Below are 24,085 nucleotides of genomic sequence, written 5' to 3' on the forward strand. Positions count from 1 at the left end.
TTTTTTTTTTTTTTTTTTTTTTTTTGCCGTACGCGGACCTCTCACTGTTGTGGCCTCTCCCGTTGCGGAGCACAGGCTCCGGGCGCACAGGCCCAGCGGTCGTGGCTCACGGGCCCAGCCGCTCCATGGCATGTGGGATCCTCCTGGACCGGGGCGCGAACCCGTGTCCCCCGCATCGGCAGGCGGACCCTCAACCACTGCGCCACCAGGGAAGCCCTGACCTCAATTTTTTTATCCTCCTTAATTCAAGAACGCATATTTGTAGATTATCTGGCACATAGTAGGTGCTCTAATATCATGACTCTGTGTCAACTAAGAAAAAAGTTTCCCTTTTGCTGGCACATGAGAAGAGACCTACTAAGAAAACAACACATAGTTAAATATCATAATAGGACAAAGGCAGAAATCAAAATGCCCTTGGTAAGAATGGGAGTTCTTTTTCCCATTACTAGAAGAAATTATTAAAAAACAAAAACATAACTTTGAGACCTACTGATTCTTTTCCCTGGGCAAGGTATGTATGTCACTCACAGACATCAAAAAAAGAAAATGTTTACAATAACCCAGATCTGCTTATGAAACTTCATTAAGGCCTTTGGGAGAAATGTTGAGACAAGATTTTTGTTATTTTGTTCTTTTCCCCTTCAGCATTGAGAAATTGTTGCTAAATTGGTAAAGAATCTTTTTCCTTTTGTTAGAATCAGGGGCATGGTGAGGAATGAGGTCAACTGTAGAAAATAGCAATGTTAGAATAAGCCTAATATGCAAAAACTACTGCTTTGCAATGTGCAGTGTTGGGGAATATTTGTAGCAAGTCTAACTTATTTTTCTTTACTCAAGAGAAGTGCAACTAGCACAGGGAGATCAGCTTGATGCTTTGTGACGACCTAGACAGGTGGGATAGGGAGGGTGGGAGGGAGGCTCAAGACGGAGGGGAGATGGGGATATACGTATACACATAGCTGATTCACTTTGTTGTGCAGGAGAAACTAACACAACATTGTAAAGCAATTATACTCCAATAAAGATACTTTAAAAAGAGAAAAATGCAACAAACAACATAGAAAACTACACTGAATACTCAGTTCACATGTATATTAGCCCTATTAGCCAAAACGAGTTATCTTTTGGAATGGAGGACACAAAATTGTTCAACATTGTGAAGCATTTAAAATAAAGGAGCTGTAAAATGCACACTGAACAGAGAATCAAAGCCCAGATCTCCTTATGCCAACAGATACCTATAAATATATTTTATTGTATTATCTGTACTTACACATATTTATTTCTGAAATAATTAGGGCCACTTAGAGGATAACCTTCTTAAATTAAATGCAATATTTATTTAAAGTTTATTAGGACATAAAACTATAAATCATTTTATGTGAGCATTTAATCTGTTTAAGCAGCTTATAACTATTTCTGACATTGATAATTCCTTGCCTGTGCTAAATTATCACTTGTAAGTAACTAAGCAGGTATGAAAATCCAAATCTAGGAGCTTTACAGAATAAGTGGATATGGTATAATAGACAAAAACAAAAGGATTCTTGTCCCAGTTCTGCCACCGATTTGTTGTGTGATCTTGCACAAGGTGTTTAAGAGCATCAGTTCTTCTAAGAGCGTCAGTTTTACTATCTATAAAATGGGAGTAATACTGATACTGATATCTTACATTAGGCAAAGTAAGTAGTATGAAAAGGAGTACTATATGGTTACACTACTGACACTGTTCGGAGATCACATATGTGAGAGTCCAAACATGAGAGGTGCATCATCACTCTTTTCAGAGAGCTCCATATTATTAAAAGGGGCATACAGGTAAATTAATAGTTACAATTCTGTAGAATGAGCAAAGCAGTGAAATCATGTGTAAACTAAACAGCACATGTCAAGGAAGGATTCCCTTATCAATGAGGGGTATGACCCTAGAAGATTTTTTCAGGTGAAGGTGATGTTTGAATTGGGGAAATGTTTATGGTCCTGGTAAGCAGGGAGGGAAGAACAGAAAGGACGTTCCACATTTAGGGGCAAATGTGCAAAAGCATGAAAGAAAGAGTATATTATCTGGGAATATAGAACTACAAGTATTCATGGGTCCCAGGGCTCCGGGAAGGGATGAGGCTGGCAGGAGTAGTCACGGAGAGTAACATATGCAAATAAAGTGACTCACCCTACAGGAGAGAGGGAGGTAGTGAAAGTATTTAGGCAGGACATGATCACACTTGCACTTATGGAATTCCATTTGATGGCAGTTTACTAAATGGATTGGACACAGCAAGCCTGGAGGCAGTGAGCCCTCTACAATAGACCAGGGAAAGATGAATTCCTGAACTAAATTGTGGCAATGGTAGCAAAAATCCTGAGAAACATTTAGTGGGAAATGAATGTTTTTGGTATCTGACTAGGTACAGAGGTTGCTCATGTCACCAACCCTATGATGAAAGACCTGTGGGGCCCTAGGGGAAGGAAGAGGGCAGGTTGCCTTTGCATTTGGAAGCTCCAGGAAGAAGCAAGGGCTAGAGTTATAGTTTGGGGACACAAAAGTAGATGGCAGTGAAAACCATGAGGTTGCAAATAGAGAGTGGTTAGAATGAGAAAAGCAGTAGAGAAAGGACAGATAACTTCAGAATCCTCTGGAAAAGCAAAACTTAAAAATAAGTAGAAGAAATACAACTTGTGAAGGAAGCAGAGAGAGAACCCTCAGGTAGGTATCAGGAGATCCAGGAAAGAGAGTCTTGTCATGGAGAGTAAAAGAGTAGGGAGTTTCAAGGAAGGAGTGTCAATACTATCAGATACCTTATTCGAATGATCAAAGAAGACAAGGATTAGGGACAGTCCACTGGATTTGATAATTCTAGAAGTCATCTGGTTTTCTTTCTCACGCAGTCAGTTAAGCAGAAGCAATGCCTACTGTTGGTTGGACAGTAAATAGGAAATTAGAAGTGAAAACATTGAGTGTAAACTTAACTGTCAGGAAGCTCAGGTGTAAGGAGAAGGTATGAGAGCAAAGTAGACTGGGATAAAAGAAGAGTTTTCTTTGCACAAGAGTGGGAGGGGCTTGGATACGTTTATTTCCTAAAGGGTAAGGACAGTTATACACTAAATTGGAAAGAGAGAGAAGAGGAATGAGGTGTTTGATGTCGCTGGGTTCTTCATGAGTGGAAATGGGGATTAGGACGGGGGGTGGGGGAGGACTTGACCTTGAACAGAAGGACTTATTTCTGAGACAAGAAAGGCAGGGTAAAGGATAAATGTAGGTTGGAGTGAATTAGCCAGTGGAGGTACCAAGAGAGAGGAAGCCATGCCTGACAAAGATGAAGTCATGGTAGACTGATGAGGACGAAATGGATAGTGTACTTGAGAATAATAGAGAGGAATAAGAAATGGGATTGACCAAAACAAAAAATAAAAGGCTCAATTAATTGCACTTGGTCTAATGTCGCTAATCTCTGAGGTGGAAGGAGTTCTTCCCGAAGAGCAGCTCAGCCCTGATTTAGGAAAAAGATTATACACTTAATCCAAGGTTGGAGTTTGACACGGTAAATGCTGTGAAGGGAAGGAAGGGTTGAGAGCAATTTAGTTTATAGCAGGTTGATTTGCTTTTAGGTTAAACAATAGGGATTTTGTTCATGGACATGAGGTTGGCATTCGTTTCTTCCTTTTTTTTTCTTGAGACTGAGCATGTTATAAGAAAAGGCATGGAATTTAAATCTCTACAATCAGCCTATAGGAATTCCTGTAGCTCTGATATCTTAATCCCATGCTTGAAACTTGTCCAGTTTGACCATTGGCTTTCTTTGGGAAATTATATGTTGCTGATTAGCTATAGGAAGATTCTGGAAGATGAGATGAGCAGAAATTTAATTCCCGTGTTACTCACATTCAGAATGACTCTGTCTCATGTTGAATCCACTTTGCATTGTCCTATGGATTCATTAAAGAAGCTGCAAGCAGAGTTTTTACCTTCATGATCATATACTCCAGGCTGAAAAGCATTTCTGTCACTGTTTTCCAGAGTTCACTAATTGTTTAAAAACTCTTCTGGCTGGCGGTTCTTTCTGGTTGAAACAGCCTGCTTACAGTCAAGTGAACTTGGGCATTCTGCCAGGGACATTCATACCAAGGACGTTTAGAGGCAATTCTTAAATGTAATTTATAGGGCTGGGAGGTACCAGAACTTCAACAATAGGCAAAAGCAGTGCTCTTGGAACAATGGGAGAAAAGGTCAAAGTGCTATTTTGACCCTGGCCTTTGCAGTTTTTGTCCTAGTAACTCCCAAGTTTTGAAAACAGGAAGTAGACAGGAAGTAGAGGCACACCCAGGAACTTGTGGCAATAAAAATAGGCCCGTAAAATTATAAAAGCCTTGATGGATTTTATAAGGAGGAACCGTTGTGGGAAGAGTACTAGACTGGGAGTCAGGAAATCACATTAAAGATCTGGGCCTCAGTATCTTCATCCTAAACATCAGGAACATGGTACCACTGGCGGACCTGGGGAGGCAGAATGGTTATAAGCTAAATCCTGACTCCTCTTATCTGCTTTATATTTCATGGGTTCCCACTGAGATTTTATTTAATGAGTAGATGCTGGTGCTAAAATAAGTTTGAAGCCTTCTTGTTAGAAAATGTTTCCCCAGATCCTTTCTATTCTAAAATTCTAATATTCTAAGTGAGAATAACCAGTATAGTTACACTTAATTCTCATGAGTCTAATGGTTTTAATTATTGTTATTCAGCACATTTTTATTACTTTCCACGATATTTGATTTTGAAAACTGCCTTATGTCAACCCCATGTTTCAGGATCTCTTACCTTGAGCCTATGGATGGATTTTGGGGAGTCTGTGAAAGCCCTAAATATATATGCAATATTTTGTGGGTACAGGCATACAGAAAGAGAATCCAAAACTTTCATCAGAATCTCAACAGCTAAGGGCAAACTCTTCCCCCTCTTGATAGGAGTCAAAAAATCCAGATCTGAAGGTAACACAGACTGAAAGAAATTCAGAGAGATTTCACAGGCTCTACGATGAAAAGTACTTACCAAACCCTTCCCAAACCTATATCCCCTTCCCAAGATTACATTGCCATTGTGTGTTCATCATATTTTGGGCAGGGGAGAGGTCTTTGGTGAAGGTGCGACATTCCCCCTTATTCTTACATTTTGTGATATTTGAAAGAAGCCAAGATCAAATCTTTGGCTCCCTGTGCCAATTCTCTACAACTCGGACATGTTTTTACTAGGTAGAAAGAACCACATATTCTTCACCTTTTCAATCTGTAGCCTTGTTAACCCTGGAGCTCTAGATGGTTCATGGCCCTGAAGGTAAGGGTTTTGTTTTTTTTTTGTTTTTGTTTTGTTTCTAAAGAAGTATTCTATTGTAATTAAGAAGAATGAGAGTAAAGACAACATAAATGTTTGGCCATTCCATAATATCTTTCCTTGAAAGCCTCAGACAGTGACTAGGGAAGATTTCAATTTTTCTGAGTGCATTTTCAATTCTATTTTGCATTGAGTATTTGTGTGATTATTAACTTTATATTCCAAAAATAGATAAACAACAAGGATTTACTGTATAGCACAGGGACTACACTCAATATCTTGTAATAAACTCTAATGGGATAGAATTGAAAAGAAAAGAATATATATACATATATATGTATAAACGAATCACTTTGCTGTACACCTGAAACTAACAATATTGTAAATCAACTATACTTCAATTAAAAAAAAAACTATATTCCATAGCAGGCATTTCTATGGTCTTTTAAGTCCTGGTTCAGAGGGGAATAACCCAGTGGGGAGAACAGATCTCTGATCTGAGGCAGCAAACAGGAAATTGGGCAATGATGAGGCTGTGATGCAACATCAGGTGTCAGCGTCAGCAAGGAGCCTCTAGACTCGCTGAACCAAGCAAGGGACTGTACCTACACCCTGATTCCCACAGCAGGGCAAAGCTGGATCCTGGGGATATGTACCATGCACGATCCACTTGCATGGAAAAAACAAAGCTTCTCTCATAAACTGTATGCTAACTCAGACACTGTGCAAGAAGTGGAAGGACAATAGGGGCTTGAAAAACAAAACAGAAAACAATAACGCTAGAGCTGGAAGCTGATTTGAGATACTGCAAGAATTCTCAGAATTTAACTCTTTTGCTCTCTTTTCATTCCAGATGCTGCACAACAAGCATGTCATGGTCCGTGTGGGAGGAGGTTGGGAAACTTTTGCAGGGTATTTGTTGAAACACGACCCCTGCCGGATGCTGCAGATCTCCCGTGTGGATGGCAAGACATCCCCCATCCAGAGCAAATCTCCAACCCTCAAGGACATGAATCCAGATAATTACCTGGTGGTCTCTGCCAATTATAAGGGAAAGAAGGAAATTAAATGAAACTAGTTGGTCACTACAAGGGGACTCTCATAATGGCCTGTATCCACATCTCCAGTAGTCAGTTTAGTTCACATGCTCTGAAAATTACTTTGGAAAAATACATAACAGGTAGAAAGATGTCATCATGTTGAAACATGCTCAAAGAGTAGCACTATTTATTTTGAATGCTTCTGTAGAAAATGACCTATTAAAAGAAATTATCAACTCAGATTTAAATTAGACAAATTGTAGGCAAATCACTGTTTCTCAATATGTGAACATGGTATTTAGAACACAATACTAGCAATACAATTCTAGCTAAAGATAAAAATTATTAGAAGAAAATAGGATTTACAGTTAAGTCAACAGAAAGTGCCTGCCTAATGTGTACAGAATAACAACACCCCAGACATTTTTTATAATTGCAGGATTTTTAAGCTGATTTTTAAAAAATGACAATTAGTGTGATGATGTGCTACTAAAAATATCCAACAGCACTATAAATTAAAGTACAGTGTATCTACGACAGTAATACGTTACTGGAAAGGCCACTTCAGAAAAGTTTACATTCACTTGGAAGAATGCCTTAAAGTTTATCCCTTATCTCTGAACAAACACCTGGGGCACTTTGGGAAGTTTTCACTGCACCCCTTAGAGAATGGCTTATGAGTTGTTTACACATTCCTAGACAAGTGGCTGTGTTGAGACTGAGTGTAATTCACACACATAAGCTGACATACGTTTATATTTTGAAAGAGTAAATTGTACAGTCAAATGTCCATTGACTTCACGTTATTTCAAAGCATTTTCTTATTATATCTTTAGTTAATCCAACTTTGCTGTGCTGTCTAGTAAAGTAATTTCACTGTAGCTAATAATGTTACAGACTTATGTATACCCTTGTATACCTAGGACAGGGCTGTTTTGTACCCATAAACAGCAAAATATTGTCCTCACTGATTGAAGAATTAAAAAGATGTTAAAAAATTTTACCTGTCTCTATATCAATGCTTCATTCTGAAATAAAGATCATATTCAAATGGCCACGTCCCCTGGGACTTAAAGGAAGAGTCAAATTATGGTTACCTAGCACTTCACTTTGGGTAGCTGCGTGGTGCTGGTGTTTGTCTTCCTTAGCAGAGAGTCTAGGTTGTATCCTAAACAGTCCTTTAAGGGCTGCCCTGAAATAAAAAGTATAGGCGAAGTTAATTTGTTATTTCCTCATTTTTCAACAAAGACAAAATCCACCTTTCTTGCTCCAGAAAGTCAGGGAGGAAGTATTTCAGTTTGTCACATGAATGATTTAATCAAAGCAGACACAACTTTTTTGTTTTGCTTTTGGTATTTATTGAATTTTATTTATTTTCTTTATACAGCAGGATCTTATTAGGCATCAATTTTATACACATCAGTGTATACATGTCAATCCCAATCTCCCAATTCATCACACCACCACCCCCACCACCACCACCTGCTGCTTTCCCCCCCTTGGTGTCCATACGTTTGTTCTCTGCATCTGTGTCTCAGTTTCTGCCCTGCAAACCGGTTCATCTGTACCATTTTTCTAGGTTCCACATATATGCGTTAATATACGATATTTGTTTTTCTGACTTACTGCACTCTGTATGACAGTCTCTAGGTCCATCCACGTCTCTACAAATGACCCAATTTCTTTCCTTTCTATGGCTGAGTAATATTCCATTGTATATATGTACCACATCTTCTTTAGCCATTCGTCTGTCAATGGGCACTTAGGTTGCTTCCATGACCTGGCTATTGTAAATAGTGCTGCAATGAACATTGGGGTGCATGTGTCTTTCTGAATTATGGTTTTCTCAGGGTATATGCCCAGTAGTGGGATTGCTGGATCATATGGTAATTCTGTTTTTAGTTTTTTAAGGAACCTCCATACTGTTCTCCATGTGGCTGTATCAATTAACATTCCCACCAACAGTGCAAGAGGGTTCCCTTTTCTCCACACCCTCTCCAGCATTTGTTGTTTGTAGATTTTCTGATGATGCCCATTCTAACTGGTGTCAGGTGATACCTCATTGTAGTTTTGATTTGCATTTCTCTAATAATTAGTGATGTTGAGCTGATTTTCATGTGCCTCTTGGTCATCTGTACGTCTTCTTTGGAGAAATGTCTGTTTAGGTCTTCTGCCCATTTTTTGATCAGGTTGTTTGTTTTTTTAATATTGAGCTGCATCACCTGTTTATACATTTAGGAGATTAATCCTTTGTCCGTTGATTTGTTTGCAAATAATTTCTCCCATTCTGTTGGTTGTCTTTTCGACTTGTTTATAGTTTCCTTTGCTGTGCAAAAGCTTTTAAGTTTCATTAGGTCCCATTTGTTTATTTTTGTTTTTATTTCCATTATCCTAGGAGGTGTATCAAAAAAGATCTTGCTGTGATTTATGTCAAGGAGTGGGAGTGTTCTTCCTATGTTTTCCTCTAAGAGTTTAATAGTATCCAGTCTTACATTTAGGTGTTTAATCCATTTTGAGTTTATTTTTGTGTATGGTGTTAGGGAGTGTTCTAATTTCATTCTTTTACATGTAGCTGTCCAGTTTTCCAGCACCACTTATTGAAGAGACTGTCTTTTCTCCATTGTATATCCTTGCCTCCTTTGTCATAGATTAGTTGACCAAAGGTGCATAGGTTTATCTCTGGGCTTTCTATCCTGTTCCATTGATCTATATTTCTGTTTTTATGCCAGTACCATATTGTCATGATGACTTAGCTTTTTAGTATAGTCTAAAGTCAGGGAGTCTGATTCTTCCAGCTCTGTTTTTTACCCTCAAGGTTGCTTTGGCTATTTGGAGTCTTTTGTGTCTCCACAGAAATTTTAAGATTTTTTGTTCTAGTTCTGTGAAAAATGCCATTGGTAGTTTGATAGGGATTGCACTGAATCTGTAGATTGCTTTGGGTAGTATAGTCATTTTCACAGTATTGATTCTTCCAATCCAAGAACATGGTATATCTCTCCATCTGTTTGTATCATCTTTGATTTCTTTCATCAATATCTTATAGTTTTCTGAGTACAGGTCTTTTACCTCCTTAGGTAGGTTTATTCCTAGGTATTTTATTCTTTTTGTTGCAATGGTGAATGGGATTGTTTCCTTAATTTCTCTTTCTGATTGTTTGATGTTAGTGTATAGGAGTGCAAGAAATTTCTGTGCATTAATTTTGTATCCTGCTACTTTACCAAATTCATTGATTAGCTCTAGTAGTTTCCTGGTGTCATATTTAGGATTCTCCATGTATAGTATTATGTCACCTGCAAACAGTGACAGTTTTACATCTTCTTTTCCAATTTGTATTCCTTTTATTTCTTTTTCTTCTTTGATTGCCATGACTAGGACTTCCAAAACTATGTTGAAAAATAGTGGCGAGCGTGGACATCCTCTGTTGTTCCTGATCTTAGAAGAAATGCTTTATTTTTTCACCATTGAGAATGATGTTTGCTGTGGGTTTGTCATATATGGCTTTTAGTATGTTGAGGTAGGCTCCCTCTATGCCCACTTTCTGGAGAGTTTTTATCATAAATGGGTGTTGAATTTGTCAAAAGCATTTTCTGCATCTATCGAGATGATCATATGGTTTTTATTCTTCAATTTGTTAATATGGTGTATCACATTGATTGATTTGCATATATTGAAGAATCCTTGCATCCCTGGAATAAATCCCACTTGATCATGGTGTATGATCCTTTTAATGTGTTGTTAGATTCTGTTTGCTAGTATTTTGTTGAGGATTTTTGCATCTATGTTCATCAGTGATATTGGTCTGTAATTTTCTTTCTTTTTTATAGTATATTTGTCTGGTTTTGGTATCAGGGTGATGGTGGTCTCATAGAATGGTATGGGAGTGTTCTTTCCTCTGCAATTTTTAGAAGCATTTGAGAAGGATGTGTGTTAGCTCTTCTCTAAATGTTTGATAGAATTCACCTGTGAAGCCATCTGGTCCTGGACTTTGTTGGAAGATTTTTAATCACAGTTTCAGTTTCATTACTTGTACTTGGTCAGTTCATATTTTCTATTTCTTCCTGGTTCAGTCTTGGAAGGTTATACCTTTCTAAAAATTTGTCCATTTCTTCCAGGTTGTCCATTTTATTGGCATAGTGTTGCTTGTAGTAGTCTCTTAGGATGCTTTGTATTTCTGCAGAGTCTGTTGTAACTTCTCCTTTTTCACTTCTAATTTTATTGATTTGAGTCCTCTCCCTATTTTTCTTGATGAGTCTGGCTAAAGGTTTATCAATTTTGAATATCTTCCCAAAGAACCAGCTTTTAGTTTTATTGATGTTTGCTATTGTTTTCTTTGTTTCTATTTCATTTATTTGTGCTCTGATCTTTATGATTTCTTTCCTTCTACTAACTTTGGGTTTTGTTTGTTCTTCTTTCTCTAGTTCCTTTAGGTGTGAGGTTAGATTGTTTATTTGAGATTTTTCTTGTTTCTTGAGGTAGGATTGTATTGCTATAAAATTCCCTCTTAGAACTGCTTTTGCTGCATCCCATAGGTTTTGGATCATTGTGTTTTTGTTGTCATTTGTCTCTAAGTATTCTTTTATTTCCTCTTTGATTTCTTCAGTGATATCTTGGTTATTTACTAATATATTGTTTAGCCTCCATGTGTCTGTTTTTTATGTTTTTTTCCCCTGTAGTTTATTTCTAATCTCATAGCATTCTGGTCAGAAAAGATGCTTGATATGATTTCAATTTTCTTAAATTTACCGAAGCTTGATTTGTGACCCAAGATGTGATCTATCCTGGAGAATGTTCCATGTGCACTTGAGAAGAAAGTGTAATCTGCTGTCTTCAGTTGGAATGTCCTGTAAATATAAATTAAATCTATCTGGTCTGTTGTGTCATTTAAACCTTGTGTTTCCTTATTAATTTTCTGTTTGGATGATCTGTCGTTTGGTGTAAGTGACGTGTTAACATCCCCCACTATTATTGAGTTATTGTCAATTTCCTCTTTTATAGCTGTTAGCATTTGCCTTATGTGTTGTAGTGCTCCTATGTTGGGTGCATATATATTTAGAATTGTTATATCTCCTTCTTGGATTGATCCCTTGATCATTATGTAATGTCCTTCCTTGTCTCTCATAATATATATATATATATATATATTACGCGGGCCTCTCACTGTTGTGGCCTCTCCTGTTGTGGTGCACAGGCTCCGGACGCACAGGCTCAGAGGCCATGGCTCACGGGCCCAGCTGCTCCGCGGCATGTGGGATCTTCCTGGACCGGGGCACAAATCCGTGTCCCCTGCATCAGCCGGCAGACTCTCAACCACTGCGCCACCAGGGAAGCCCCATTCTTTACTTTAAAGTCTATTTTATCTGATATGGGTATTGCTACTCCAGCTTTCTTTTGATTTCCATTTGCATGGAATATCTTTTTCCATCCCCTGACTTTCAGTCTGTATGTCTCCCTAGGTCTGAAGTGGGTCTCTTGTAGACAGCATATATATGGGTCTTGTTTTTGTATCCATTCAGCAAGCCTGTGTCTTTTGGTTGGAGCATTTAATCCATTCATGTTTATGGTAATTATCGATATGTATGTTCCTATGACCATTTTCTTAATTGTTTTGGGTTTGTTTTTGTAGGTCCTTTTCTTCTCTTGTGTTTCCCACTTAGAGAAGTTCCTTTAGCATTTGTTGTAGAGCTGGTTTGGTGGTGCTGAATTCTCTTAGCTTTTGTTTGTCTGTAAAGCTTTTGATTTCTCCATAAAATTTGAATGAGATCCCTTCCAGTAGAGTAATCTTTGTTGTAGGTTCTGCCCTCTCATCACTTTAAATATACTGTGCCACTCCCTTCTGGCTTGTAGAATTTCTGCTGAGAAATCAGCTGTTAACCTTATGGCAGTTCCCTCACATGTTATCTGTCATTTTCCCCTTGTTGCTTTTAATAATTTTTCTTTGCCTTTAATTTTTGTCAGTTTGATTACTATGTGTCCTGGCATATTTCTCCTTGGGTTTATTCTGTATGGGACTCTCTGTGCTTCCTGGATTTGGGTGGCTATTTCCTTTCCAATGTTAGGGAACTTTTTGACTATTATCCCTTCAAATATTTTCTCATGTCCTTTCTCCCTCTCTTCTCCTTCTGGGACCCCTATAATGCGAATGTTAGTGCTTTTAATGTTGACCCAGAGGCCTCTTAGGCTGTCTTCATTTCTTTTCATTATTTTTTCTTTATTATGTTATGTGGAAGTGAATTCCACCCTTCTCTCTTCCTGGTCACATATCCATTCTTCTGCCTCAGTTATTCTGCTATTGATTCCTTCTTGTGTATTTTTCATTTCAGTTATTGTATTGTTTATCTGTTTGTTTGTTCTTTAATTCTTCTAGGTGTTTATTCTTTAATTCTTCTAGGTCTTTGTTAAACATTTCTTGCATCTTCTCCATCTTTGCCTCCATTCATTTTCCGAGGTCTTGGATCATATTCACTATCATTTTTCTGAATTCTTTTTCTGGAAGGTTTCCTATCTCCACTTCATGGAGTTGTTTTTCTGGGGTTTTATTTTGTTCCTTCATCTGGTACATAGTCCTCTGCCTTTTCATTTTGTCTGTCTTTCTGTGAATGTGGTTTTTGTTCCACAGGCTGCAGGGTTGTAGTTCTTCTTGCTTCTGCTGTCTGCCCTCTGGTGGATGAGGCTATCTAAGAGGCTTGTGCAAGTTTCCTGATGGGAGAGACTGGTGGTGGGTGAGTTGGGTATTGCTCTGGTGGGCAGAGCTCAGTAAAACTTTAATCCATTTGTCTCCTGATGGGTGGGGCTGAGTTCCCTCCCTGTTTGGTGTTTGCCCTGAGGCAACCCAGCACTGGAGGCTACAGGCTCTTTGGTGGGGCTAATGTCGGACTTTGGGAGGGCTCACGCCAAGGAGTACTTCCCAGAACTTCTGCTGCCAGTGTCCTTGTACCCACAGTGAGCCACAACTGCCCCCGCCTCTACAGGAGACCCTCCAACACTAGCAGGTAGGTCTGGTTCAGTCTCCTATGGGTTCACTGCTCCTTCCCCTGGGTCCCAATGCGCACAGTACTTTGTGTGTGCCCTCCAAGAGTGGAGTCTGTTTCCCCCAGTCCTGCCAAAATCCTGCAATCAAATGCCGCTAGCCTTCAAAGTCTGATTCTATGGGAATTCCTCCTACCATTGCCAGACCCCCAGGTTGGGAAACCTGACGTGGTGCTCAGAACCTTCACTCCAGTGGGTGGGCTTCTGTGGTATAATTGTTCTCCAGTTTGTGAGTCACCCACCCAGCAGTTATGGGATTTGATTTTACTGTGATTGGGCCCCTCCTACCATCTCATTGTGGCTTTTTCTGTGTCTTTGAATGTGGAGTATCTTTTTTGGTGAGTTCCAGTGTCTTCCTGTCGATGATTGTCCAGCAGCTAGTTGTGATTCCAGTGCCCTTACAAGGGAGTGAGCGCATGTCTTTCTACTCCACAATCTTGAACCAATCTCAGACATAACCTTTTAAAAACAACAGGCCTGGTATAATTTGGTGGTGCTGAAAATCATGATAATCATTATGGAAAAAAATTAAAGTTTTGTAGAAAATAAAATCATCTTGGAATAGTGATTATTGTTATATCTTTTTTTATTAATTAATTTTATTTATTTTTTATTTTTGGCTGCACTGGGTCTTTGTTGCTGTGTGCAGGCTTTCTCTAGTTGTGGCGAGCAGGGGCTACTCTTCTTGTGGTGCACGGCCTTCTCATTGCAGTGGCTTCTCTTCTTGTGGAGCACGGGCTCTAGGCATGCAGGCTTCAGTAGTTGTGGCTCGTGGGCTCTAGAGCACACGCTCAGTATTTGTGGTGCATGGGCTTAGTTGCTCCTCGGCATGTGGGATCTTCCTGGACCAGGGCTCAAACCCATGTCCCCTGCATTGGCAGGCGGATTCTTAACCACTGTGCCACCAGGGAAGCCCTATTGTTATATCTTTTAAAATACAAAGTGATTTGATTTTTTTTTTAAGATTTATTTAATGTCCCCTGGCAGGCGGATTCTTAACCACTGTGCCACCAGGGAAGCCCTATTGTTATATCTTTTAAAATACAAAGTGATTTGATTTTTTTTTTAAGATTTATTTATTTATTTAATTTATTTTTGGCTGCTTTGGGTCTTAGTTGCAGCTTGTGGGATCTTTGTTGAGGCACATGGGATCTTCATTGTGGTGTGTGGGCTTGTCTCTAGTGGTGGCCTGTGGGTTTCCTCTAGTTGTGGTGCACAGGCTCCAGGGTGCGTGGGCTCTGTCGTTGAGGCACATGAGCTTAGTAGTTGTGGCACGCAGTTGCCCTGAGGCATGTGGGATCTTAGTTCTCTGAGCAGGGATCGAACCCTGTCCCCTGCATTGCAGTGCGGATTCTTTACCACTGGACCCCCAGGAAAGTCCCGAGTGATTTGACTTTTATGTTCCTCAACTAATATTAACACTGAATTTCTCTGTATAGTAATCAGCAGTATTTCCATCAAAACTTTTACTGTGCTTAAATTTTTCTCCTAAACATTTATGTCTTTAATAATTAAAGTTAATTTAATTTAGTTACTATTTTAATTTTCTATTCCTGATGTAACAATTACCAGAAACTTAGTAGCTTAAACAACACAAATTTATTATGTTATAGTTTTGTAGGTCAGAAGTTTGAGATGATCTCAGTGGGGTAAAATCAAAACGTCAGCAGGGCTATGTTCCATTCTGAGGAGTCTAGGAGAGAATTCGTTTCTTTGCCTTTTCCACCTTCTAGAGGCTGTCTGATCTCCTTGGTACATGTCCTCCCTTCCTCTATCTTCAAAGCCAGCAATAGAGTACTGCAGTGATACTGCTTCTGTTTACATTTCTTTGACCACAGGTTGGAAAGGTTCTCTGCTTTTAAAGATCCATATGGTTAGATTGGGTCCACCTGGATAATCCAATATAATCTCCCCATTTTAATGTCATTAACTGAATCACATTTGCAAAATACCTTTTGCTGTGTTATATAACATATTCCCAGATTCCAGGGATTAGAATGGGACCACCTTTTGGGGAGGGTGGCGTTATTCTTTCTGCCTACAGATCTTATGATGGTCTTTTTTAAATTAATTAATTTATTATCTTTGGCTGTGTTGGGTCTTCATTGCTGCGCATGAGCTTTCTCCAGTTGCAGCGAGCGGGGGCCACTCCCCGTTGCGTTGCACGGGGCTTCTCACTGTGGTGGCCTGTCCCGTTGTGAAGCAGGGCTGTAGGTGCATGCGCTTCATTAGTTGCGGCATGTGGGCTCAGCAGTCGTGGCTCACAGGCTCTAGAGCACAGGCTCAGTAGTTGTGGCGCATGGGCCTACTTGCTCCGCAGCATGTGGGATCTTCCTGGACCAGGGCTCGAACCCATGTCCCCTGCATTGGCAGGCGGATTCTTAACCACTGCGCCACCAGGGAAGCCCTATGATGGTCTTTTTAAGTGGAGCTAAGAACATGGTCACAATTGACATTGGGGTCTAGCTGCTAGCTGAATGGCACTGAAAAAGAATACGGAAAAGTGAGACTATATTTAGAAGGAAAGGACTAAGTGTAGATGGCTCTTACTCATTGACTTAGTGAAAATCACTAGGTTCTTTTTTCAAAATTGTTTTGGCTATCATAAATCTTGCATTTCCCATATAAATTTTAGATTGTTTTGTCAATTTCTCTGCAAGAGTTTGCTAGGATGTTTCATTTAATTTATTGATCAATTTGAGAATGCCATCTTGACAACACTGTGTCCCCCAATCCATGAACATGAATGTCTCACCATTCATATACTTTAAAAAAATTTTTTTCTCAGCAGTTTTGTGGTTTTTACTTCAGATCTTTTACCTCTTTTTCTTCTTTCCTAAGTATTATATCCTATGTGATGATACTGTATGATTGATATTGTTTTAATTTTCAGATTGTTCATTACTTGCATATAAAGACAGAAATGATTTTTTCCATATAATGATTTGGTATTCTGCAACCTTGCTAAACACCTTAGTTTCAAAGTCTGCTATATATGCAAATGGACGGTTTCAGTGGCTTTTGAGAAAGAGAAAACTACCACATGTCAATCAACTTAAAGAACATACAGTAATCATGGGCATTTGAGATGCTTGCTTAGAGATGTTAAAGGAATACCTTAAATACCTTAAATATCAACCCAGATAGGTATAACATTATCTACCTACCTCTTACTGATCTGTTTATGCAGATATTATTCAAATCTAAAACTGACAAGGGTTTCCTTTTCTTCTAAAGGCAGAGCATAATTCTTATCAGTGAAAATAAACAAGTTGAAATGTTGGAGCAGAAAAAGAAAATTCATAGCTTATGCCAATTCTTCTGAGGTACCAAGGATGATAGTTAGAACCTTTACCATAGTATTTCTAAGAAAAATCCAGATTTCTTTTTGTTTTTTTTTTTGCGGTACGCGGGCCTCTCACCGCTGTGGCCTCTCCCGCTGCGGAGCACAGGCGCCGGACGCGCAGGCTCAGCGGCCATGGCTCACGGGCCCAGCCGCTCCGCGGCACGTGGGATCCTCCCGGACCCGGGCACGAACCCGCGTCCCCTGCATATCAGCAGGCGGACTCTCAACCACTGCGCCACTAGGGAAGCCCAATAGCATTTCTTTATAGGAAAAGAAACATGCTTACCTATAAATTATTTAAGATGTAGTAAAGACAAAATTTTGTTAAACAGATGGCCAAAGCCAATTTCTTATATAGGAAAATGTATATTTGTACCCTGTAAGGCAGTAGAGCATTTATAACAAACTATTAATTACATTCCAATCAGTGGAACAAAAGTATCACATACAGATGTTTTAAAAAACATGCAGCACATTAACAAAGGGGCTGGTAATATACAACTCTTTGTTACCATAGTAATAGTTTAATGATTAGAATGAAGAAGCAGTGATTTAAGCATTTTATATCTCAACATGATAGTTACATATAAGCAATTTACTGTTTGGTTTTATTTTAGTAATTTGGTTGGGGAGTTTGGGTGACATATCAATCATTATAACGCTTTCCTATTTAAATTATGAATTATGGGAAACTGGCTCTAGGCTAAGTTTTCATCAGGAACTGATTCATAACTTTGAGGAAGATTCCTGGAATATGTGTATGTGTGTATACATTTTTTTTTTTAAGTAGTCACTTATTGGTTTCCTATCATGCATCCGGTCTCCCCTTTTTCCTTCCCCTTCCTAACACTATTCCTAACATTGAGTATCACCCCTTAGCCCATGCAACCCATGGTTTTGAGGAAACACAATCACACCCATGGAGGCAGGCCATGGTTGGTGGGAATGGCATATCCCACTGTTCCTAGAAAGCAATTCATCACCACAGCATTCTTGGTTCAACAGTAAATAAGCATGGTATTTGGATATAAACTGCCATTAGAAATAGAGCATTATCCCCTAGATGTAAACTTTTTGTTTATACCAACCCAAGCTGTAATTCTCTAAGCTGTAATACAGATAAATTTGTTCTTTCCATACTAAAACAGAAGCAAGGACGTGCACAGTTCTAGGATAGTATGCTCTGGTTCTATATCCATTCATCTATTAATGTTCCTTTTTTTTTTCTGCCTTGGAAAAATTAATCATGTTCAAAAAGTCAAAAATATTTGACTTAGAATATATATTTCTAAAATATAATTCAATGACTTCACTATCCTTTATGAACAAACATACCACTAATTCTCTAAAACTTAAAACTGAACCTGTCTATAACTACATACCTTGCCTGGATATTCACAGATATTTCATTCTGTAATAGAAGGAAGTGACTTTTCCAATGAGGAGTCAAGGGATCTATATTCTAGTTCTAACTCTTTAAAATTAACATATATAACATACTGCAACATAACACAAGATTTGTGGGAAGGATGAGTGAGATAGTGGTTGTTTCCTTTTTGTAAATCAAATGAGCTGGACTATTTAATTTACAGTCCCTATTGTACTTGATATTTGAAAATTCTAATTTAGGGCTCAGACTGTGGCCTTGTCATCCAAAAGAGCAACCAAGTTAAAAGACACAGCAATTCTTCTATTTTAGCTTATTATATATTAAAAAACTCAAAAAACCAAATATGCTATAATACATATTACAAATGAACAAAAATCTACAAAGTTTATGGCAATGTATCATATAGAATTACCTCACAATATTTTTATGTTTAAAGTAGACCTTTTAAAATACAATACTTACATATTTCTCTTTCATATATTCATACTTGCCTTGGCAATTTGACATCTATATAAATCTTATGATCATTCTTTAATAAATACAAAAGAATAAAAACACCTATGAAATTTGGACACATTACCACTATACTTTGTTATATTTAACCCATCCAGATTCTTAGTTTAACTCATTCAATTACTGCAAAGATCTTTATAGAGCTGAATCTGATACTGTATAATAGTACATCACTGCCCTCTGATGGTACCACTAATATATAATTTTAAACTCAGCAAGCAAAAAAAACCCAAAAAGTATTATAATGTAAAACACAGTATGTTAATTTTATAAGCTAGAGAAGTAGAAAATAAATTAGGGGAAATTCAATGTTTTCTACAAATATTAATTTCTTCGTAAGTTATAAAAATTTACAGTGTTCCTTCATATAAGCCCTTCAAATGATTTTTCTAGATTTTCCCTGATGATCAGTTTAAAGGCACTAAGTCCGTAAGTTTAAGCAAAAGTCTTCACATATAATGAAATAAAGAGATATAAGGTTAATCGGCAAACTATAAATAGCTAGGTCATTTTACAAAGAAGGGAAAATACAAGTGCAAACTTTAATATCTGAGATGTATGCAGAATTTTTCCATGCAATATATAAATATATATTCACTATTTAGGCCCATGTTTTAACTACTAAAAAACGGCAAATCACCCATTGTCTGCAGAAGAGCAAATCTAGGGAAAATAAATATTTAATGAAAGGTCTGGCCATTTTCTAAGTCTAACAATCAAAAGCATTTTCAATATTCAATTTTGAAAAAGCACTGCATTTAAGAGCACTAAAATTATGAAGTCTGAATCTTCATTTATTCAGAGAAGAAATTAAATTGAGGATGTCCGCTTGATTGCAGATATTAGTTATTGGCAGTAGACTCTTCCACTCACGTTATGCTTTATGAAACTGTCCACTAGAAAAGATAAAAATATAGAAAAAAGTAAATTCTGTTTAAAGTTATGTTACTATATTCTAGTGAACAAACAGATAAGAGAGAAATATGGACTATACAAATGTAAAATGATTTTTGTGAGTAGCAGTGATTAGTAAAATTTTACATTATAGTCTGAAATAAGATACATGATGGTGTAAAAATATAAAGAAATAAAACAAAATATCTGGGCAGATTAATGAGTGGTAGCTAGATTCCCAAATACCTGATAATCAGTAAAAGAAAAACAAAACATCACAAAGCAAGAACAACAATGAAACTACAAAATAAAAATAAAGAAATTTTTGTTTGAGGCAGGGGAGCGAAGAAACGGTAGAAATTATTAAATAATGGTCTGGCAAAGTCTTTTCCTTGCTTAACTTGAGAAACTATTCCATTTGCTGTTCTGTTTAATCAAGTTTATTAAATCTGCAATAGTAAGTTCTGAAAAAGCCATTGGGATAGTACCAGAGATATTTACCAGTCTCTAAAGTAGTGTTTTCCAAGTACATTCAAGGAATTTTTTTTAACATATTTTTAAAAAATCTTTACTTAAAGTTTGAAAATTAAGGATTAATCCAAGTAAACTTGCTTTTCTTTATTTTAGAACTTCTTACAGACTCAAATACTGTGCCTTTTTTAATCTCTAAGAAAGGAATTCAATATATAACACAATATTCAGGATTTTTAAACATTTTTACCATGGGATTCTATTTTCCACAAAATATCTCTTAGGACTAGTGTTACAAACACTAGAGCAGTGATTCTCAGTCTGGTTTGACAGACTCCTTGGGGAGCTTAAAAATCCTGATGGCTAAGTCCCACTCTCAGAGATTCTGATTGATATAAGGTCAGACCCAAGGTTCAGTCTTTTTTGAAAGCTCCTCATGAGCCACTGCTCTAGACATCTGCCACCACTCCTTTACTAGTATATCCTGAACTGATGCTAGTTTGTGTCCTGATGCTGTCATCACACTGACTTCGTAAAATAAATTCTGCCTTTCCAGAACACAGTGAGCATGGCCAATGCCAAGTGTCCCAGGAAGAGGCAGCTAGTCAGGAGATGAATATGTGGAGGGCATGAACACAAGGGAAGGACATGTTTTCCTCATACTATGAAGTCGGGTTAGGAAGAATCTACCTATACCACAGAACACTCAAGGCCAGCCTGTAGAACAGGCCTGACAGCAGCCCCTAAAAGAGCCTAGGCCAAAGGGTTTGAGCATCAGACTTACTCTTTAAAGTTACTCCAAAAATCTATTTTGAACTTCACTGTATGCTCTCAATGAGCAATGCAGGTTGTCAAAGAAAAAAGGTACTAAATTTAACACTGAGATGTTTTCCATTTTGAGCACTTCTGAAGGGACCAGAAGAAATATAGGGCCTAATTTATTTTTAATCTATAGGCTTCAGGGCACAGAAGCTTTAGGTTTAATTAAGAAAGCCCCTCCCTTTCTCCCTTAAGAGTTCAAAAGCTGATGTTAAATTTGTTAGGTTACAACATGTTAAATAAGTACCTTCGGACTATACATAAAGTATCCCTTTTGTAACATTATATGTGACTTCAAGTCATTCAGAACTTCTATTTCTTCTACTATGAAATAGTTGATCTCAGCATCATTTTCAGTTCCATAATTTAATTTTCACAAATTCTTTGTCTTTGAGAACTCTATATGAAGTAAACCTGGTGGCATAGATCTTTATCTCAACAGAATATTGAAAGTAAGCATCTATACTTCTGATAAATATCTGACCTTGTATCTTCCAACTGTTTTACTTTACATTTATTCTATTCTATTATGGGGGTATATTAAAAAATAAATAAATAAACAAACACAATGGTCAGTTATTTACCTTAAAATAAAAACCAATTATTTTATATATTGTTAAAAGTTAACTACAAAAAATTATTTTCTTTTAATTTCATTTATTAAATGAGATTAGATGAAGTAACATATAACAATAAAATGCACACAGATAAATCTTATTGCTATGTGATATTCCTGAGTCAGAATCATGTCTGCTCAGGATGCTCCTGAACTGCCTGCCCCACAACTTGGGGTTGTACGTACATATAAGTATTTATACAGATAGTTTTGAGAGCAAAAACCAAACCAAATGGAGAAGACAGAGAATCAGCTAAACAAGTGCTCATAAATCACTGACAAATTAAATATAAATGAAGCTCAGGATATTGTCCTTTTCACAAATACCCTTGAGAAATGTATTTCCTTTAAAAATGGAACAAAGAAGAAAATCTTAATATCTGAACCATTCGTCTCCTGAGCTTTAACATGTAAAAGAAAACCTTTATAATCCTGCTAGACTGTAAAGATCCCCAAGTTCAGGGACGTTGTTTAACTTGTCCATCATTATATTTCTAGTGTCAAGAGCTACACCTGCTGCTATTGGGATGGGCATGTGTCAGACTCACCTGTGTACACCCTATTGTCCAAATTAACATTAACGTAACTATGATAATGAGTGACAATGGGAAGCTCAAAATCTCAAATCATTTAGTGAAAAAAAAAAAAGAGTTTGAAGCAGTTTACAGTATAATCCAATTTTCTAAGACTGAAGTATAAAATGAGGTTAGAAATGATGTCTGTCAAAATGACACTGAATTTGGGTGATTTTTACTTTCTTCTTTGTGTCCTTCCATTTTGCTTAAGTTTTCTACACATTTAAGATTGCCACTAATCATATAAGTATGAAGTATTATGATACAGGGTTGAGATAAACAGGAGAAGTCTATTTTCACTTTGGGAAAAAGAAAGCAAATCTATTCCAATGAATGTTGGAATGTCCAAATAAACTGACACTTGTTCCAATCTATATTGTTCATGCTTTTAAATTAATTCACAATTTTCTGACAATCCATTTCCCAAGGAAATTATTGAACAGATTGCTACTGGAGTTTTGAAAAATTCCAGGTAAATCAAACCTTAAGTAAATTTTAATACTTACCCTAAGGCCACCTTCTGGTGGGGGTCCAGATGCAGCCATTTCTTTTTCTATTTTTTCCTTTTTCTTTCTCTTTTCTTCCACAGACTGAACATTCAGAATGCCCCGAGATGCAGCCTTCAGGAAAATTATTAAGGAGCGTAGAAAAAGAACAAAAATTAATTTCCTGTTACCAAAAGGTGTTTTTTGTTCGTTTTCTGCCTTTTAGGTTTTTCTTTGGAGGTCGGGGGTAGGGGATGGGGTTGGTCTATTTTTGGTAACAAAGAATTAGACTATTTCTACAACAGCTTTACGTACAACATATGATTTCTTCATTGGGTATTTTGCAACCATACACATTTCCCCCCTAAAGTTACTTCACATCTGTCAGTGTTTTATAAGGCACAGTCATTTCATCTCAAGGCAGAATGTTATTAAAGATTCTTCCTTGGCATCTCCCATAACAGAAGACGTGTATAGAAATTTTCATACATTAAATGACATAAATGCATTAAACCAATTTACAGAAACAGAAATCATTTTGAAAATGTTTTCCTTTAATTTAAATTTCTAAGATATCAGATACCATTTTCATTAGAGAATACTACTAGTAATAGACATCTATAGAGAACAAAATGCAAATTTAATTATCTAAGGTAGAATTTTATTTTTACTCTCACCTCCTTCTGTCTCCTTTCTGCAGCCTCTGCAAGCTTTGCTCTTTTTTCTTCCTAGGAAAAATGTGTAAGAAATATGGTTTAAAACAAAACTAAACATTATCCTTGATATTTTATACTTTTATCTTATAGGTAATATAACAGTTTACAAAAATAGTACTGGCCCCAAATGTCCTATTAAGAATGCCATTATTTATAACATTTATAAAATATCAACTTTCTGAATTTCATTCTCCCAATCAATAAACCTTCAAGGACTTCCCTGGTGGCACATGGTTAAGAATCCGCCTGCCAATGCAGGGGACATGGGTTCAAGCCCTGGTCCAGGAAGATCACACAGGCTGCGGATCAACAAAGCCCGTGCGCCACAACTACTGAGCCTGCGCTCTAGAGCCCGCGTGCCACAACTACTGAACCTGCATGCCACAACTACTGAAGCCCGCATGCCTAGAGCCGGTGCTCTGCAAGGAGAAGCCACCCCAATGAGAAGCCCGCATACCTCAACGAAGAGTAGCCCCTGCTCGCCGCAACTAGAGAAAGCCCGCGCACAGCAACGAAGACCCAACACAGCCAAAAATAAATAAATAAAATAAATATATAAAAATTAAAAAAAAATTTTAAACCCTCCAAATAAGCACATGATGAGACATACACCTACATCTATATCATATATATACATTATATATCTCATACACACATACACATACACACACAGAGTGGCCTATAAAATAATCTATTTGCTTTTTCAAAAAAAAAGCTTACAAGCTAGTCAGGGCAATAATAAAACAAATGACATTTAATAATACAAGCTGGGAAATACACGGTTTGGTACTGCCAATTAAAAAGGAGTTTGGGGCTTCCCTGGTGGCGCAGTGGTTGAGAGTCCGCCTGCCGATGCAGGGGGCACCGG

General features: G+C 37.6%; 1 protein-coding gene across 3 annotated transcripts in view; it reads left to right on the plus strand.

Moving 5' to 3' along the window:
• The window catches only part of GAS2 (growth arrest specific 2), a 123,252-nt gene extending 115,883 nt beyond the window's left edge, over nt 1–7,369 (plus strand). For 2 of the 3 annotated variants that reach the window (XM_007457638.1, XM_007457640.1), the window contains one exon: nt 6,180–7,369. In XM_007457638.1, the coding sequence (XP_007457700.1) occupies nt 6,180–6,398 (219 nt within the window). In that variant the 3' untranslated portion in view covers nt 6,399–7,369. The remainder of the gene's footprint in view (nt 1–6,179) is intronic. The other variant, XM_007457639.1, reaches the window with a different exon arrangement.
• The last annotated feature ends 16,716 nt before the right edge of the window (nt 7,370–24,085 follow it).

This window comes from Lipotes vexillifer, unplaced genomic scaffold (assembly GCF_000442215.2).
Source record: "Lipotes vexillifer unplaced genomic scaffold, Lipotes_vexillifer_v1.1 scaffold505, whole genome shotgun sequence".
In the NCBI taxonomy this organism is placed as follows: Eukaryota; Metazoa; Chordata; class Mammalia; order Artiodactyla; family Lipotidae; genus Lipotes; species Lipotes vexillifer.